Genomic DNA, 18,175 nt, shown 5'->3' with positions numbered 1-18,175 from the left:
GAACAGCAGAAGGCCAAAACCTGTTAAAGACTTTATCCTTGATGGATGATTGAGCAATCGACGACACTGGCTGAACACAGAAAAGGCTAATGCCTTGAGCTCATTTTGGTATTGGCTGAAATTCTCAGCTTTCCCCATAGAAAGAACACAGTCTAAACGAATTATCTGAAATGTCACATTAATATTTCAGGATTTGTTTTTTTATTAGAGACTATTATAATGAAATTTTTTTATGAACTTATAGAAAAATATGGTTAAGAAATAAAAAACTATTTTTTGACACTAAAATAGAAGAAGTTAAAAATGCTATATCAAAAACTACTGCATTAAGTCACCTTACAAACAAGAATATGGGTATGAAAGGCATTAAAAAAAAGAGACACAATAAACATGTAACTCTACAAACTCTGTGTTAGGTAAATTAGTTACAGAGTATTTTCAAAGATAACACACAACACTTTGTTTTCTGATATATCTGTGTTCAAAAAGACAATATAACACATGAATATTAAAGAAATATCAGAACCCAAATGGCCAGCTCACCTGAACATGAATACTGTTACGGATGTGTTCAGGAAGGTAACGCAACATCTGATTGTAGCACAGCAAGAGTCCAAGAGTGGCCAAGCGATACAAGTCACGGTCAGGATCGCCATACGTAAAAGGCTCAATTATATAGACTACTAAGGCAGGAGGTTGTTGGCCATTGTCTTGTTCCCATGTTTCAGATAAAGAGTTAGTATTATATCCTCCTGAACTTGCAGCAAACTCCTGCTGGCTATCTGTTAGGTATTCAAAGAATAAGTTGTGTATCTAATTAATAACTTCTGAAAAGTATACAGAAAAAAAATTAATTTGTTTATTTCACTCCATAAACTGGGATAAGGAAAAATGTTCCACACTTATTTTACTTGGCAAATGAATTAAACTTTCTCACCCACAACAGAATTCTGTTACAAATTCTCAATGCTTCACTGACCTGTCACTTGTGATCATAAGTTCCATAGTAGAGTGCTGATATCAAAATTAAGTGAAAGAAATGCTTTTTCTGATTAACTTTCTCACTATGGGTTTGGTCCCAGGGACTGACCTCGTAACCATGTTGTGCTCCTTGTAGTTTTCATAATAAGAGAATCTTCCCAAAATTTTGCAGATTATCAGTAAACACTACAAGGCTTTTGCATACAAAATATATATACTTTTTAATTAAGTTTTAAGATTTTTTAAGTAATGATTTCCTCATGCGTTTTTTCTTTTCAAATGTTGGCTATTCAACAATCAAAGTAATTTTGATTTTAAGATTAAAAATACTTTTATGCATCAGAAAATTGTCAAATTTCACATGCAAAATCTTTATAACCTCCGGATAATTATCAAACGTTTGTGTTCAGAAAAAACTATGTATTTTATCTGTTATTTTCACTATTGTATATCTGTATGGGTTTGGTAGATTTGACCACCTTTGTGGGCACCATAAAAAATTAGGATATAGACATAATTGCACTTTCTTTCTTCCAGAATGACTACAAATTACAACACGAAACCAAAAATGTTTAGTCTAAACAGCTTAAATCTCATAACATTATACAACTATATATATTTAATACTTTAAATTATTGACCTATCAGCTGTCTGACTAACATTACAGAAATTGTAGTTACGAAGCGCACATGCAGTCACATTATCATAACCAATAATATAAAACTGGCCTTTAGAAAGTGACCTGTCTTGGCATTGTTCTAGTGGACCAGTATTTAATAAAATACAATTACGTTTTGGTAATAACACAGTATATATATATATATATATTATTACTATTTGCATATAAATTCTTAAATATTCTTAAAACATATAATAGTAAATAAAGAAATATAGAAAACAATGATCTCTACTACTTACAAATGCAAAAAAGTTTGTTCTTGCTTGTTGTACTTGGCATGCCATACTTTGCATGCTAAGCCTTGCAGAATTTCCCATGTGGAGGACGTAAAACAAAATAACTTTTTAGGTTTTATATATGCATTTTGAAATAACAAAAATTATAAATTTATCTATGAATATCACAGAATTCTACTGTATTGTATCAGGCTTACTAACTAAACTGTATTTGAGTCTAAAAATTATTGTTTTTCAAACATTTTCACTTACCCCTTCCTTCTGAGATTCAAGACAAAACAAATAATCATGGGAAATTCACACTTTCAAAAGGTTGAGAAAATCACGTGGGGAAATTCTGAGCTTTTGATTGGTTATAAACACATGATAGAGCAAAGTGGGTATATGTGAGCAAGTATTTCCAAAAATGGAAGAGGTTGGCGGGGCTACTGTATTTGATTCACTAAACGTGGCGATATCTCAGCAAATAGAAAAGATAAGAGATTCTTATTTTATATTGTAGCTTGACAATATCAGTAATTTGAGTTTCTAATTCATAATGAATTACAGACTTTGTATTTGGACATCACAAACATATAATTTGAATCAAAGCTGTATTAAACATACCACATGATATTTAGGAATTTTGTTTGAATATTTACTTTAAAATTAAGAAATTAACTTATGTATAATACTGAAATTTGAATTATAATCTACAATGTGATACCAAACTTATTTTGATACATTCACAAAATAGTGGTTCAATAAAATTTTGAATGAGAGTCTACAAACGTGATGACATGCCCTTCGACCCCGACCATAGGTAGACACATAGTGAGAGGGTTAAAAAGCTTTAACAACTTACACTATAAAATGTTGCTAAAGATTTCAGAGGGGCTTAAAATAGATGACCAGCTCATAAAACAATCAATCATGAGACAGAATTTTGCTAGAGTGAAGCAAAACATAAAGACAGTATTACCAGAATCATGTAATTTAGAAGTATGCTCCTTCTCCTGATGATTGTCCATATGCAATGATGACAGTAGAGGTGCTTCTGATTGTAATTTGGAACTCACTGATGAAAGACAGGAAAACAGGGATTTGTCCAGAGACTGAGATGCAAGATAGGGTGCTGCGAACCATCCCAAAAACAAATTTATTACACAATTTACTATCATAATGCAGAGAAAAGAATTTGTAGCCTAACTGTTTAATATCAAAATATAATTTTTCATTTTTTCTTTACAACATCTACCACAGCTCTACACAATTTAAATAAAATGATCAATGATGTTAAGCTATGACAATTGGTTCCAATAGGGAATTGTTATGAATAGATGCTAACTTGAAAATAAATGTATTCATTCCTATATTTCAAGTTATTTTAATTTTTACACAGTTTGGTAAGAATGACAGATACATACTTTTCACCAGTTTGTGCTGTAACAATAGGACATTGTTTATTTAGTACCATCAAATAACAATTAGAACTGTGAAATGAACACAAATTACTGATACTAAAATTATATAGATATTTTTGTACAAGTATGGTTTTCTTATTCTGATACTGTTAGCAACCTGTTGAAAAATCTACAAAGTCTATTTTTGCACAAGTTGGCTGCATCGTGTGAGGATTTCAGGACAAAATGATTGTAATATCTAGAATCCTCAAGTACTTCTCATGTGCATACTTCATACACTGAACTTGGTTCAAGTAAAATTAGTACTAGAAATATAATGACTTTATGTTACAGGGCCAACTCTGGTGATAAAAGTATATGCCTGTTATTCTTAGCTCACTGCATAAAAATGTATTAAAACTTCATAACACATGAATGAATACATTAACTTTGAAATAGCATAATTTTACAGCAATTCTTTTTAGGATCAATCTCCACAGCTCAATGCCACACTTGAGCATTAGTCTCAACTAACAGTAATCATTACCTAGATGATGCCGACAAACTTGAGCATACAGTTTCAATTTTGATGCCACTGGTCCATTGCTGATGAAGTTAAACCATTCATCTACAGGTTCATCAGCTAATTTTCTTGCTGCAGACTTTCCAACACGCATGATACCATCTCTCAAAACTTTGGTAATGGGAGAATGATGACCTAAGTGGCACAACTCGTATACACTGCTTAATTCTTTGAAGAAAGAACGTACTCGACTTAAAATGAAATCATTGTCTGGAGCAACAACTACATAGGCAATGTCTTGAGGTAAAGAGAATGGTTCCAATAACAATTTATCCTGTTAAAAGATTTAAAAAATCAAGTATAAACTTTTATTATACAGAGTAGACAGTGCTATTACAATGAATAACTTATCCAACTCATGGCAGTGCTACAAGAGTTCAAAAGAAAAGATTTATTGGGTAATACACAATGTTTTTGGAGATCCTCTTTCTGTTTGTTTAGATAGTAGTTCAAACAAACTAAATTCACAAACACTATGTACATTATTAAATTTATACAAAGGAATCAATTCCAATAAAAAAACTTTAAATCTATTAAAATTTAGTTTCTTAGAATGTGATTTGTTGACATAAAAAATTAACTGAAACCTACCCAAAGTTTGAGAGCAAAGGGCGAGACAGCCAGGCAGTCTTTATCATAACCAACAAGAAGTGTTGGGATTGGTTGAGGTTCACACTGGTCCTCTGTGCTGGCACCAACTATAAATTAACAAAAATGTCAAAAACTCAAAGTAATACATATAATATTCAATTATGCTTGAGAAGAGCATACAGAAGCATAAATTACAGTTATCAAACAGACAAAAATGTACCAAATTAATCAAACTTCTAATTTTATACTAAAAAACATATTTCATTTGAATTGGATGTAAGCAATCAGCATTTTGGTTCTTTCCATTATCAAAATAAATCTCCAATTATTTATCTTTCAAACAAAACAAAAGACAGTCACACTAATTTCTATAATCAATTCTCCTAAAGTAACTAAGTTAAACACAATCAAAATTAAACATTTTGAGGGATTCTCAGTGATTTTTTTTCATGAAAATTAATAAATAAACCCTTGTAAAGACTACAACATTGAGATTAACTGTATGATGCACCTGCTGTATGGTTTGTTTTACTGTATTGCAAAAAAAAAAAACCTACTGAATGAAATAGTTTGAAATTTGAATTACATAAATAAAACTTTTTTTATGTTGAATAAACTTTAACTCTAAATTATTTTATTTTTCAAAAGGACCAAGTTTATTTTCAATAATTTTCGTATTTTAATGGTGCAATTTTGCCCTTGAGATGGACTGCAATTATTTGGGTATCAAAGAGTTAATGGAAAGCAAAAAAAACTTTTCCATTCCTTCATAACTCTTTAATTTAGATGAGAACTGATAATTATACTAAGGATGCTGTAGAGATAAAACAGTGACAAAAGGTTCATTGCATAAAATCTAAGTACTTTTTAGCAAAGGATTTTTACAGTTTCATAAGGAATAAAAGTGTACACATTTATTTCAACATACATCAATCATTAACACTTTTCTTTGACTATAGAGCTTGGTGCATTGCACCCAGTATGTAACCATCAAAGTAACCATAAGAGTAGTCATACTATAACTTTTGATAATGTAAATGTATCTTCATGAAATTTTGAATATTATCAGTAAACAAAGCTTTTGCATACAAAATATCAGTTTTTTTAAATTCAAGATTTGCTTGCAAATTTATTTATTTTTTCTTGTTTGACTATCCAACATTAAAAATACATTTCTTCATTAGAAAATTGTCAAATTTTATTTGCATAATCTTTATAATATTCTAAATAACTATCATACATTTTTGTTATAGAAAAACTTTATATTTTTATCTGTTATTTTCTCTACCTTAATTTCATATGGGGTTGGTTGATTTGACTGACCTTGTAACCACCATAAAAAATTAGAAAATAAATCTAAATTACCCTTTTTCTTTCAAGAATGACTGCAGATTGTAACAGGAAACCACAAAGCATCAAAAACAAAAATTAACATATAGATTAATTTGTTACTGAATAAATGAGACACTAAATACCTACTTCAAAATACATCTATAAAAAGCAAAGTCAGTGGCACAGCACCAACAAGGGTGTTATTGCAACAAATGGTGAGATAAAATAAACATGCACAATAGCACATTAACACTCACTCTCAAATCATAAACACTTAATTAACTACAAAATACTAACATATCAAAATTAGAACATCAGGCATCACACACACATGCACATACACAACACACTCAAATAAAACTTAACAGTAGTAGTCAAATACAAATTTTTAAATAAATTTTTCTACTTAAAATTTTACCAGTAACACTATTTCAGTTCAGAAGTAAGCTTTGTATGAATTCAATCCTTACAATTTCAGTACACTATCACTACCGAAATATTCTAACACTCAGTTTAAAACAGAAATTAGTGTTCTTTTAATATTGTAAGTAGACACTCTTACAATACTAAAGAATTTTCTAACACTCTTTTCAGTTGTTATGTTTTCTGGTAAATCAGGATTTCAAGAGAAATAATTTCTTTTTTTTTTTTTTTGCTTTTCTTCTCAAAGTGTTTGACTGAGGTAACAAAGTAAGCTGACTCTGTGGTTCAGTCTGATCAGCTAACTTATTAGCAGCAAATTGGAGGCTATGTCTTCAACCAGTCTTGCTCTCTTTGATTTCAATTGGTTTCATTCTGCTTGAATTTTTTTCCATTTATTTCCCCTTTTTGCTGCCTTGATTTCCTCCCTTTCTTTTTCTAGATAGTCATGGTACTTGGACCTGGCTGAAGAAGCTGAGAGTAAAGGTTCCTGATACTTTACTTACACCCTCCAACCTTATGCACATGATTGATGATCACTTTTCATACTATGACAGACTCTTTAGCTAAATTCTCTATGGTAACATCTTTGTTTATTGAGAACCCACACTCAACAGTGACTTGCCCATGGGAGAGAATCAGCAATTGTTGAACAACTTCCCAAAGGTCTGAATACCTTTCCCCTCTGCAAGATGAGATTGTCTACTCTGTCTTTCAGTGTACTGAAGTCCAAGAAAGTAGTCTTGTTTCCAGAAATAATTTCATTAAGAAATTCTAGAAACTTCTTTTTGAGAGCATCACATTTTGTACCCTCAACTCTGTTTGTTTCTTTAATGATTTTTAATGTCTGGTTCAATTTCAGTGTATTTGATGCTTTCTTCAACTGCTTGGCCATCTGCCTTGGATCCATCCATGACAAAGATCTCACAAGGGGATAGGTAATTGGGGACTTCTCCATGAGCTTGCGTGTCAGTGATAGTAGAAAGGCTTTATAGCCCATTCTAAATTTAAACTTTTGTCTGTCTGAGGCATCCTTAGCTTGAGAATTTATCTACAAAAAACCAACCTCTACTTTTGAATCATTAAGTTAATTATCTTTCTCGATGATTTCCAAATGCGATAATGCTACTAAAGTGGTTGCTATATTCATGACCTCCAGTTTTAGGACTTTCTGCAAGACACTCTTGATTAACAATCGAAGATCTTTACCAACGAACGGAATCACTGGTTTGTCAATCTTACAAACCTTAAGAAAAGGTTGGACCTCCCTTGATACTGTGATGAAAAAATGTAGTTTGGCAGTCACAAGGAGATGCCTTCTCAATGACACCATAACACTTGCAGGTGGGTTGAGTGACTTTTTTAGTCTTTACAGCAGGACTGTATAGGGAAGGAGTTGTGTCACTCTCTCTAATGGTTCAACATTCTTCAGATATTCAAAAACAACAAGTTAGTTGGACTGTTTAAATTAAAACAAAAATAATCAATATAAAGTTCTAATTTCTATAAGTGATCATCACATATTTATAGTTATTAAGTGATGGTAGAGTAATGAAATCATTAATAATCACAATTATAATTTACAGTTTATGAAAAAAAAAAAATTCTGTAAAGTTAACTGTAGCAAGTACTTGTCTTAAGTACACAGTCATTCACACTGACATATCTCAAAATGTGTCATGAATGATTATATTTAAGTAACTTGTTATAAACATACCCATTCCATAATAAAAATATTAAGCATAATAAATAAACAGAAAACAAAAGTAATTATAAAACAAAATACAAAAACATTTTGGGCATACTATTTTATCTGCATTTATTGCAAGTTGTATGATAAGACAATTGATGAAAAGTTAATACAAAACTGTGTGCAGCAGAACTTCGGAGAGAACAAAGTATAGACATCTACATCTTTAAAATCCTGTTGTCTTTCAGGAGCATCATGTAATAGAATGTAGATACTGGAAATCATGTCCTTCACATCCCAACCAGCTGCAACACATCCTGCCCAAAAGGCATTGTGCAGTTTATGTAGTCCACAGGTCCCAACATTCAAAATTTTAGTGATTGAACTGCTGTTCAATTTCCTTTGAAAAATCTTTTAAAACCTTTAAGTTCACATTAGGCCCATCCATTGAAAGTTGCAAGAGATGTCTGAAGCCAAAGATTGTGATGGAACTGGATATCTCTTTGTATATATCATTTGCAGTAACCATGTCCAATAAATGTAAATGTATAATAAAATGTTTTTACCTCATCATCACAGAAGAAGCAAATGTGGATGTCTATTTTTCCTAGAAACCTTCATTTAGGTTTTCATCAAACAATAGTAAAAATGAATTTCCTTTGATTTTCTGTTCAACTTTTGCAGATACATGGGGAGCTATACAAAAAGTAGCAAGGTATGCCACTTTGCATTCTGTACAGCTAAACTGCTTAGCAATGGAACTGTCTGGAAAAATTAGCATGAAAAGATCAGAAATGTTTTCACATGGGTGAAAACTGTAGTGGCTTTTGATTACTTTTAGGGTCAACGAAATTTCTGCTTTAAGCACATCTGCAGAGAAACTGTTCAAATTGGTCAAACTCAAAAGTTGGTGCATTAGCAGTCAGTATGGCTCCCCTTGTTGCCTCAGTAACACTTAACAGACTCAGTTGCTAGATCTACCTTACTGGTAGCAGAAGACTTCTGAATTAAAAAGGTGCCTATTGTAATAGCAGGCTGGCTCAGATTGATAAGTATGGAATGTTTTTTTCCCATTTGTGTGGCTCTTTAATGCCAAATTCCCCATAGTAGAAATACTGATGTGCTTCCTGCAAAGAAAGCAGTATGCTTTGTGAGCAGAATTATCTTTTCTAAGTCAGTCATAATATTCTTTTCTATCAAGCTATGCATCATTAAAATTGAAAGTCCAACATTTGTGGAAGCAGTCCATGATTCCTGAAATAGATTTTGCTTTGAGTTATTGCAATGCACTGAATTTTCACAAAAAGACACAACATGATTAACTTTCATAAAATAGGAAGTACAGTGTGGCTCACTTAAGATGAATAAGGATTATTTGAAATTCCAGTTAATTTGAACTAAATGAAAAGTCCTAACATTTTATTTCTTTATTACGTGTTTTAAAAATACGTTTAATTCACCATAAAATATATGAACTTGTGTTAAATTGAAGAAGTACTTCAGACCATGCCTACAAACCAAGTTCAAATATCAGTTTAATTATTACTAAGATTTTTTTGGACTGAATTCTTAGATATACTGTTTGAAGCAATACTTACATGTGACTCAGTGACAGCTCTCTGGCGTATTTATACAGATGGTAGCATGTTAATTTCAACTGGCACGGGGATTACATTTATCTCATTGGCCTTCGACTTCGTCGTTTACCACCTTTATTACAAGTCATTCATAGAGTTCAACTTAGCAGTCGATGGCAAAAAGACAGTATAAAACTCTTAATACATAAACAAAGTTAATGTTGTTGGGAGAAGTAGATAAAAGCCAGGATAGCAAAACAGCTATCATCATGAAACATGAAATACCAAAATCAACACTTTATTAACTATGTGAGCTTTCTGCTATGTTAATATAGGTCTGTATATAGATATAAAGAACACCTGTCACATTAAGTGTTCTAATATGTATTCATGTAGTACATATGTCATTTAATGCAGAAGAAATAAATAATTTAATATGTACACAGTTACTTTACTTGATCTTCTAAACATTGACTACACACATAGTTACCTTCCTTGATTTTTTCTTTAGCATTTGGTTAATTTGAATTTCTCCTTGTTCAAATTTTTTTTCTGGTCCCAAGAAGTTCAAATTAAGCAAGCTATACTGTATTAGTTGTAAAACAAGGGCAACCACACACACATTATTTTTCCAGATGACACACCCACTCACTGAGTAATAAAAACTTCCAATGTTCATTTTTTAAAATAATAAACATACATACATTAAATATATATAAAACATAATGAACCTACACAAAGATATGCTTAGTTTTTATTTCATTCTAAGTTTCACAAAATTCAAGTACATTCAAGGATACAATCGATAATCAAAAAAAAAATCATGTAAATTCAAGGATTTGAAAAATGATTTCAAAACTCAATGATATTCAAATGTTTTCAATCATTGTACAAACACTGTATTTGAGTTTAAAAAATCTCATTTCCTATCAGCATATTGCATTTATCACTGCTCTTCAAACTATGCAAAAGTTTACCGCATAAGTACTTTAAGAAGACTGACAGAATTATTTAGTTAAAAATGAGTGCTTTCGGTTGGTTATAAAGATGTAATTGAGAGAAGTAGATATGTTTGGTTTGGTTGTTTGGGGTTTAACAGTGCAAAGCAATGTGGCTACCTACACTAAACAACTGGTGAAAAGGCAAAAAAGTAAAACTCTATAAAGATAAAAAGAAATCAAGTTGAAAGCTAAAAAATGCCAAAAAATCAGATAAAATACTTAAACACAATTAAAAAGGCCTGTGGCCCACAAAAATCTAAAATGGTGCCGCAGCTCACATATGTAACAATGGCATGAAAGTAAAATGTAAGCAACTGAGACCTGAGTGTCACAAAGGCCACAGGCAGATGAGTACCACATAAAAGAAAACAATGAGTAAAAAACTGTGACCAATGTGTTGCCTAGACAAAACAACTTCCTCCCTCCGATCATTACAGAAACTAGAAGGCCAAAGAACAACAGAAGAATTTGCTCACTCCAAACTGACTGCCTACTGGCATGAAGCCATACCTTGATTAGAGGACATATGAGACAGATACAGATATCCAGAAAAACTGGATAGAAATGGATGACAGAAAAAATTGTGCCAGTCCTTTCTGAATGTCCAAGAGAACAGGGTGAGAACTCACATTAAATGAAACCAGGGTCAATAAAGAGCTAAGAGAGTCAGTGTAATTAGTATAATAAGTGTATTGCTTAGCTTCTATCTAATCCAAGGCAAGAAAAATGGCATACAACTTGGCAGTGAACACAGAAACTGTAGAGAGAATCCTGTGAGCAACTAGCAAGCTACAACAAACCATGGCAGAGCCCACAGAATCCTCAGATTTCGAACCATTCTTAAAAACAGGAACAGAAGAATGGTTCAAAAAGTGTTTTACACAAAGAAGATGGTACTTCCAATTGGGAGTATCCATCTTCCTCAGATGACTCAAAGAAAGGTCACAGGTGGGAATGGATGGACTCAGCAAAATCATCTAGTGACAGATCCAATTCAGCGAGTTATGCTTGGATATGAAAGCCAAATGGAGGAATGGCAGATTGATGATTCTTATAGGGCAAAGCCCACTGAGGAAGGATAGCAGAACCCCAGGTAGGATGCTGTGGTAAGGATCGTAGTTTGACAGTATACTGCAAAGAAAGTCACAAACTTCAGAGGTGAAGAGGAGATTAACGGGTTTCAACGTACAGATTCTGGATTGGCAAAGTGCAGAAAGCCCCCATGCAGAGCCAAAGCTCCAGATAGTGCAGAAGGTCCAACATCTTCAAGGAAGAGTCCCAAGCTGAACCATAGACCTATAGTCCAGCTTGGACCATATAAGAGCATGATAGATCCTGAACATGGAATATTTATCAGCTCTCCAAGAGGTAGAAGAGAGGATGCGGAAGATGTTCAGTGTTATTGTACACTTGACACGAAGTTGCTTAATGTGAGGAATAAACATTAGTTTATGGTCAAAGATAAGTCCCAGGAACTTTGCCTCAGCTTCCATGGGAAGAACATCACCACTAAGATGGAGCTCTGGATCAGGATGCAAACCTCGTTGGTGGCAAAAAATGTGTGCAAACAGTCTTAGAAGAGAAGGTGAAACTGTTTGCCAACACCCCAACAAGAGAGTGAAAGCAGTCTGAAGCTGCTGCTCAATAAACCTCATATTCAATAACCAACAAAAAAGGTGGAAGTTGTGGAAATATAGGCTGTTTGCAACAGTAGGAAGAAGTTGTTCAGTGAAAGCATTGATCTTAATACTAAAAAAGTGTGACATTTAAGATGCATCCTTGAGGGAAACTCTGGTCTAGTAAAAAGTTCTGAATAAAATTGAGTAAGTGACCACTCAACCCATATGAACGGAGATCATCAAAATGCCAAACCTCCACTATATCTAAAGTCATAAGTCCTCTTAAGATTAAATAAGATAGAAACAAGATGCTCTCTCTTGAGGAAAGCTTCCTTGATCAAGGTTTCAAGACAAATCAGGTGGAGAGCTGTCCAGTAAAAACCACATTGGGTGGACAAGATCAGGTTGTTTGATTGAAGGAATTAAACAAGATGAGCATTAACCATCCTCTCAAAAACCTTACACAGACAGCTAGTCAAAGCAAAACACAATAATTAGAAGGAATCTTTGGATCCTTCCCTGGCTTCAAAACAAAAAGAGAGAGAACAATAGCCTTGGGCCATGTGTTTGGAAAAATATTCTCCTGCCAAATCCAATCAAAAGCAACCAGAAGAAGAGCAAGAGAGGCAGGAGAAAGATGGTGTAGCATCTCCTAATGAATATCATAAGGTCCTACTGATAAACTGACAGACTGATAAAGAGCAAGTTTAAGTTCCACCTGCATAAATGGTCAATTATAGTCACGGAAACAATCTGCCCGAAAAGAAGGCCCAAGACTTGATGGCCAAGAAGGAAGGGGAAGAAAGGGAAGTGCTGGTCAAGTGCAAAAATCAGTCCCGTAAGGGTGTCTACAATGGCCTGAACATCAGCAACATCCTGACCACTTGAGAGCAAGATCGAAAGGGGATGCATACTTCCCACTGACCTTTTGAATCCTGTCCCAGACGACTTTGGAACCGGTGGTAGAAGAGATGCCAGTAGTGAACTTAATCTAAGATTCCTTCTGGCTTTGATATCTGACCAGCCAAGCATGGACATGATTCCACTGAAAAGCAATGTGGTTGGAAAGAGTGGGATATCTGTGAAAGATATTTCAAGCCTATTTCTGAACTTTCCTTTCCCACTGGCAGTCAGGAGTCCACTGTGGATGAGGATACTATGGGAAATGTGCTGAGGTTTTAGGGATCGAAGAAATAGCTGTTCAGATAATACAATCAGGTACTGCCTCCATGCAGTCTTTAATAGTGGGAAGATTAACAACAGCAGGATCAATTTCCAAGAGAGCAGTGAAAAGGAGTCAGTCAGCTCGCTCCAACTTCCACCATGGCACATGAGTCGGGTGGCAACGACTGTGGCCGAACTTTCTCAAAATGATAGGGAAATTATCACCGCTTCTGGGTGATTCTCCATCCACCAAGAGAAATGAGAAAAAAGTGAACAGGAACAAATGGATCTATCATTAGCAGTAAAAGACTGACTAGGTGCTTGAAAATAGGTATATGAACCAGCATTGAAGAAAGCAAGGTTGTGACCTGAAAGCATATGTGCCATAGAACAACCCTTCCCATTAATATCAGCACCACTCCAGAGGGGATTGTGTCCATTAAAATCTCCCAATAGGAAAAAGGGAGCCAGCAATAAAAGCATCAAGGTCTGATTGGTCGTAAATATCCCACAATGATGGTACAACCCACGGAGATACAGACGACCACAGCCTCCAAGGGTGTATTGAGTGGCACAGACATGGTGGGTATATGCTGGTTAATCTGCAATGCCACACCTCCATGAAATCATCCATCAGACAACCTTCATTCTGGTACAAAGAAAACTGCTGAAAGGTTACAGTATCAGTAGGTTTGAGGAATGTTTCCTGTAATGAGAGACACACGGGATGATAGAAATCAATCAATGCCTTAAAGTTATCCAGATTAGAAGAAAAACATTGATAGATCCACTATATCACAGTGGCCATTGACACAATGGTGTTTTTTCTTAGTAGAAAGAGGTATGTCAACCTCCATGGAACCTGACCTGGGTCAATTGGGCAGATCTCTGTTGGTAGAAGGAGCCTCCAGAGACTGAGTATATGACTGAATAATGGTTCTGCACCTCGAGGCCAAAGGATAGGGACCCAAGCAGTCACTGGATGCCACAGTGGGGACAGACAGGACTAGATGTAGACTTGTCAACTCCTGCATCCGAAGGGGGCAAAAGACTCTTGACCTGGTGAGAGAAAGACTCTGTTGGAGGCACAAAAAGATATTTCTCTTCCATCCATTTAGGGCAAGAACAAAAGTATGAAGGCTATGAACCACCACAATTGATACAGTGAGAGTTTAAATGACATCTGTGGGATGGAGAAACCAGCAAGGATCTCCGACTCTGGGATTTTGTTTAATCCCTCTCAAAGATAACTCCTTGTGGGGAATTCAGAGTAGCATGGGGAGCAACCTATATAGGTATGTCCCCGATGGCCTTTGATTTCAAGAGTTTGCCATGTTTTGATGTAGATGATTCCACCAAGATGTCCCCACAACATAACTTCTTGAATGACTTTGGAGAGCCAGCAAGCCCTTCTAATCACTTCAGGATAAAATGGGGTTTATCAGAGAGAAAACAAAATCATAAAATGAGGTACAGACTGAAGTGGTGACTGCAGATCTGAGTTTTCCATACATATGGTCACATTCCAATCTGAGTTTTCCATACATATGGTCACATTCCAATCAACATTCTTTTCTTTGGTCTTTTTGGGTCACTGAGTGAGGGATCATAAGAAATGGAGAATATTCCGTGCCCACTGACTCAAACCACCATGGAGCCCTATGAGGAGATGCACTACAATGCCAAAAAAGATTAGTGCAGCTATAGCAGGGTTTCATGGGCACTATACCCAAACACCAACATAAGACACAGTGTCCACAACATCTGTTGAGAACATCCAACACTGGCACTTAGTTGACCCTAGTCCAACAGAACCAGCCAATTGACCTTGGGGGAGCAACCCCTCAAGGCCACCGATCTACAGGAAATCAAGGCCAAAGTGATGTGTTGCAGTGCCACTGATATAACTCACCCATCAGGACACCCCTCCACTACCAGGATACTCTCTTCCCCTTCACAGGATGCCACGCATGGTAAACACGTAGGTGGATGTTGTGATCCCAGAGAAGGTAAATTAAAGAGACAGAACCTTCCCTAGGAGGTCCCCTCATCACATACAGGAATCCACCTTGAGGGGAGTAGGCACAGGTAAACAAGTATTTTCAAAAGAGGAAGAGATGGGCAGAGCCACTGTGGTGGGTTTGCTAAATATAATGATATCCCAGGAAATAGAAAAGGCAGCAGGTTCTTATTTAATACTAGCAGCATTACCCACCTTTACCCAGGTTTTTTGAGAAAAAAAACTATTCTCTGTTTCCCCATTCCATATTTTGATAGGCAAAAATATTTTGTGAATTTATAAAAAACAAACAAAAAAACCTTAGTTTTGATTTTTGAAAATAAACTATGAACCTGTTTAAAATAAGGGCTTCCTTATGAATGATATTTTTTGTTTTTCCTTCACTGACAAGGATCAATAGGCCCTTATTGTTCCCTACTCTTGAGCATCCAATGTAGAGTTGTCTATGTGAAAAACATAATGATGTAAATTCAAGTCCCACTACTTTCAGAGACTGGCCATGTGTGTGAACTCAAGGAGAGATCAGTTGAAATTATTGGGATATGCGAGATGAAAACATGTTCCCCTCCCCTTTGTTGTTACCAGTAATAATTTTATCTTATAGGCTAGGTCTACTGTTTGCTTTTTCACACACAAAATTCTAATTATGCCTACATTTCTTTCATGTGTGAGGTTAAATATACAATGTATTAGCAGATGTATAATTGATAATCTATAACTAAATAGGCCTATCTATTCTAATGCCAATAAAAACAAAATACAATTTCCAGGTTCAACCTATCTTCCACCTCATGCAAGTGCTCTACCAGTTATGCTGACTTGACTTTAATCTCATTGTACACAATAAGTATTATAATTTAGGCCTTACTCTTTTCACTTAGTCTATTTTATGGCAGACAGCATAATTGTATATTATAGGCTAGGCCTAATGTTTGCTTTTTTCACACACGACATTCTAATTCTGCATGCATTTCTTTTGTGTGAGGTTAAATATATGATGTATTAGTAGATCTATAATTAATGATCTATAACTAAATAGGCCTATAATGTTAATTATAAATTAAATGTTAATTCAAACTTACCAAAAAAATTTCAAGTCTGAGTAGAATCATAGCCATGTAAAACATGTTAACAAAAAATTACTGGTTTGGCTAGCAGACAATAGACGGACATATCAACAAAAAATTGTCATTTTGCACTCCTTCAAGTGAATGCGACAGACAAACAAGCAAGCAAGCAAATGAACAGAGAGATTTTGATTATATATATATATATATATATATATATAGATTATAGCTTGTTAATATTGGTAATTTGAGTTTCTAATTCATTATAAAGATGTAGACTTTACATTTTACAACAACCACAATCCAATATGAGCAAATGCAAAAGATGTTCTACCATGAGACACAAAAAATTAATATTTAGCAATTTTTTTAAACATTTACTTTTAAATCAAGAAAGTAAATAATGTATGATACTAAAATTTGAATAATAAACTACAATTTGATTCCAAATTCATGGACATACATTCATAAAATAGCAGTTCAATAAAGTTTTGAATGTAAATCTACAAAACATGATGATGTGCTCTAACCCCTACCCATAAGTGCATGTCATGACTTTTTAGAAAGTTACATTCAAAACTTAATTAATCTACTTTATTATTAAGGTATACGAATAAATTTGGTATGAAAAATCGTTAATAAACCAAATTTTAGTACAAGTTTTAAGTTCTTAATTTTATAAAGAAATATTTAAAAAATCCACAATCTCCCCTAGTATGAAAATTGTGACATTTGCTCTCTAAGTTTTTCCTCTTCTCTAATTTACTTACCAAACTCTAAGTGAAGAATAAAATTTAAAGTAAATAACTCATTATAATATAGTAGTGGCTCAGGCAATGTATAATTTTTACAGCCTTCAATCATATTTGTTTATGGAGTCATAAACTAGAAAATAAGACCCCTCTTACCATACCCACCTGTCACATCCTCTCTCTAACAAATTGCCAATAGTTCTGTCTTACACTTAATACTATATTATTTATAACCATTAGAAAGCCAAAGTTTACACTGTATACTGTTTAGAGAACTGTCTATTTCTCTTTTAGTTCACACATTATTCCCAAGAGAAACATATTGACAAGCTCACCTGAATTTTTAATGGGTCTTACCATGTCAGAATGCCAGAAAAATGTTGATAGTTATAAGAAATTGCCTACTTTCTACATGTTATTATTCTGTGATCTTAGGAGCATTGTTTAATTAAATAAAAAATTATTTAGTGTAGTAGTACCATTAGTACAAAAAAGTAGGGTTGAGTTTCATATACAGACAACAGCAAAAAAAAACAGAAGTCCCAGGTAAGTACTACATTTCATGTTTTTCATGTATATTCTTTATTTATTTATTATTATAAAAGTAATTAATATGTAACAATTAGGTTAGATTAGGTATGATAAAGAAAAAATAAAATAAAATTATGATGTACACTTGTGAGCAGCTCATGCATTACATAATTAGACAGGTTAATATGAGCTACAAATTTGCCAAATGATTTATGACTTGTGTGGCAGGATTATTAGTTAGGGTTCAAAGTGCAATAAAACAATAAAATTCAAGTAGAAACAGATGTATACTCTTACAAGCTTTAAGCTATTTAGGATAAACAAAGGTAGTTTCCTGTTAAAGCCAGAAAGAAAAAAATGGTAACTTAAAATATATTTTGTATTGTTTTATGGTGGTTGAGGTCAGTCAAATTGACATCCTGTATAGAGTTAGGGTAGAGAATATAACAGATAAAATATAATGTTTTAATGAAAAAAAACATTTGAAATTTATTTAGAAGGATTTAGAGATTATATAAATGAAATTTGACAATTTTCAGATGAAAAAAAT

General features: G+C 33.8%; 1 protein-coding gene across 3 annotated transcripts in view; it reads right to left on the bottom strand.

Annotated features, from left to right (window-relative positions):
- LOC106468311 (mediator of RNA polymerase II transcription subunit 13-like) overlaps positions 1 to 18,175 on the bottom strand; it is a 98,033-nt gene that overhangs the window by 8,649 nt on the left and 71,209 nt on the right. For all 3 annotated transcript variants that reach the window (XM_022396655.1, XM_022396656.1, XM_013928729.2), the window contains 5 exons: positions 4,453 to 4,559; positions 3,826 to 4,135; positions 2,858 to 3,010; positions 544 to 782; positions 21 to 165 (listed from right to left, as the gene is read on the bottom strand). In XM_022396655.1, the coding sequence (XP_022252363.1) occupies positions 21 to 165; positions 544 to 782; positions 2,858 to 3,010; positions 3,826 to 4,135; positions 4,453 to 4,559 (954 nt within the window). The remainder of the gene's footprint in view (positions 1 to 20; positions 166 to 543; positions 783 to 2,857; positions 3,011 to 3,825; positions 4,136 to 4,452; positions 4,560 to 18,175) is intronic.

The sequence above is a fragment of the Limulus polyphemus genome, unplaced genomic scaffold (genome assembly GCF_000517525.1).
Source record: "Limulus polyphemus unplaced genomic scaffold, Limulus_polyphemus-2.1.2 Scaffold2960, whole genome shotgun sequence".
Taxonomy (NCBI): Eukaryota; Metazoa; Arthropoda; class Merostomata; order Xiphosura; family Limulidae; genus Limulus; species Limulus polyphemus.
This window is presented reverse-complemented; position numbering and strand designations above follow the sequence as displayed.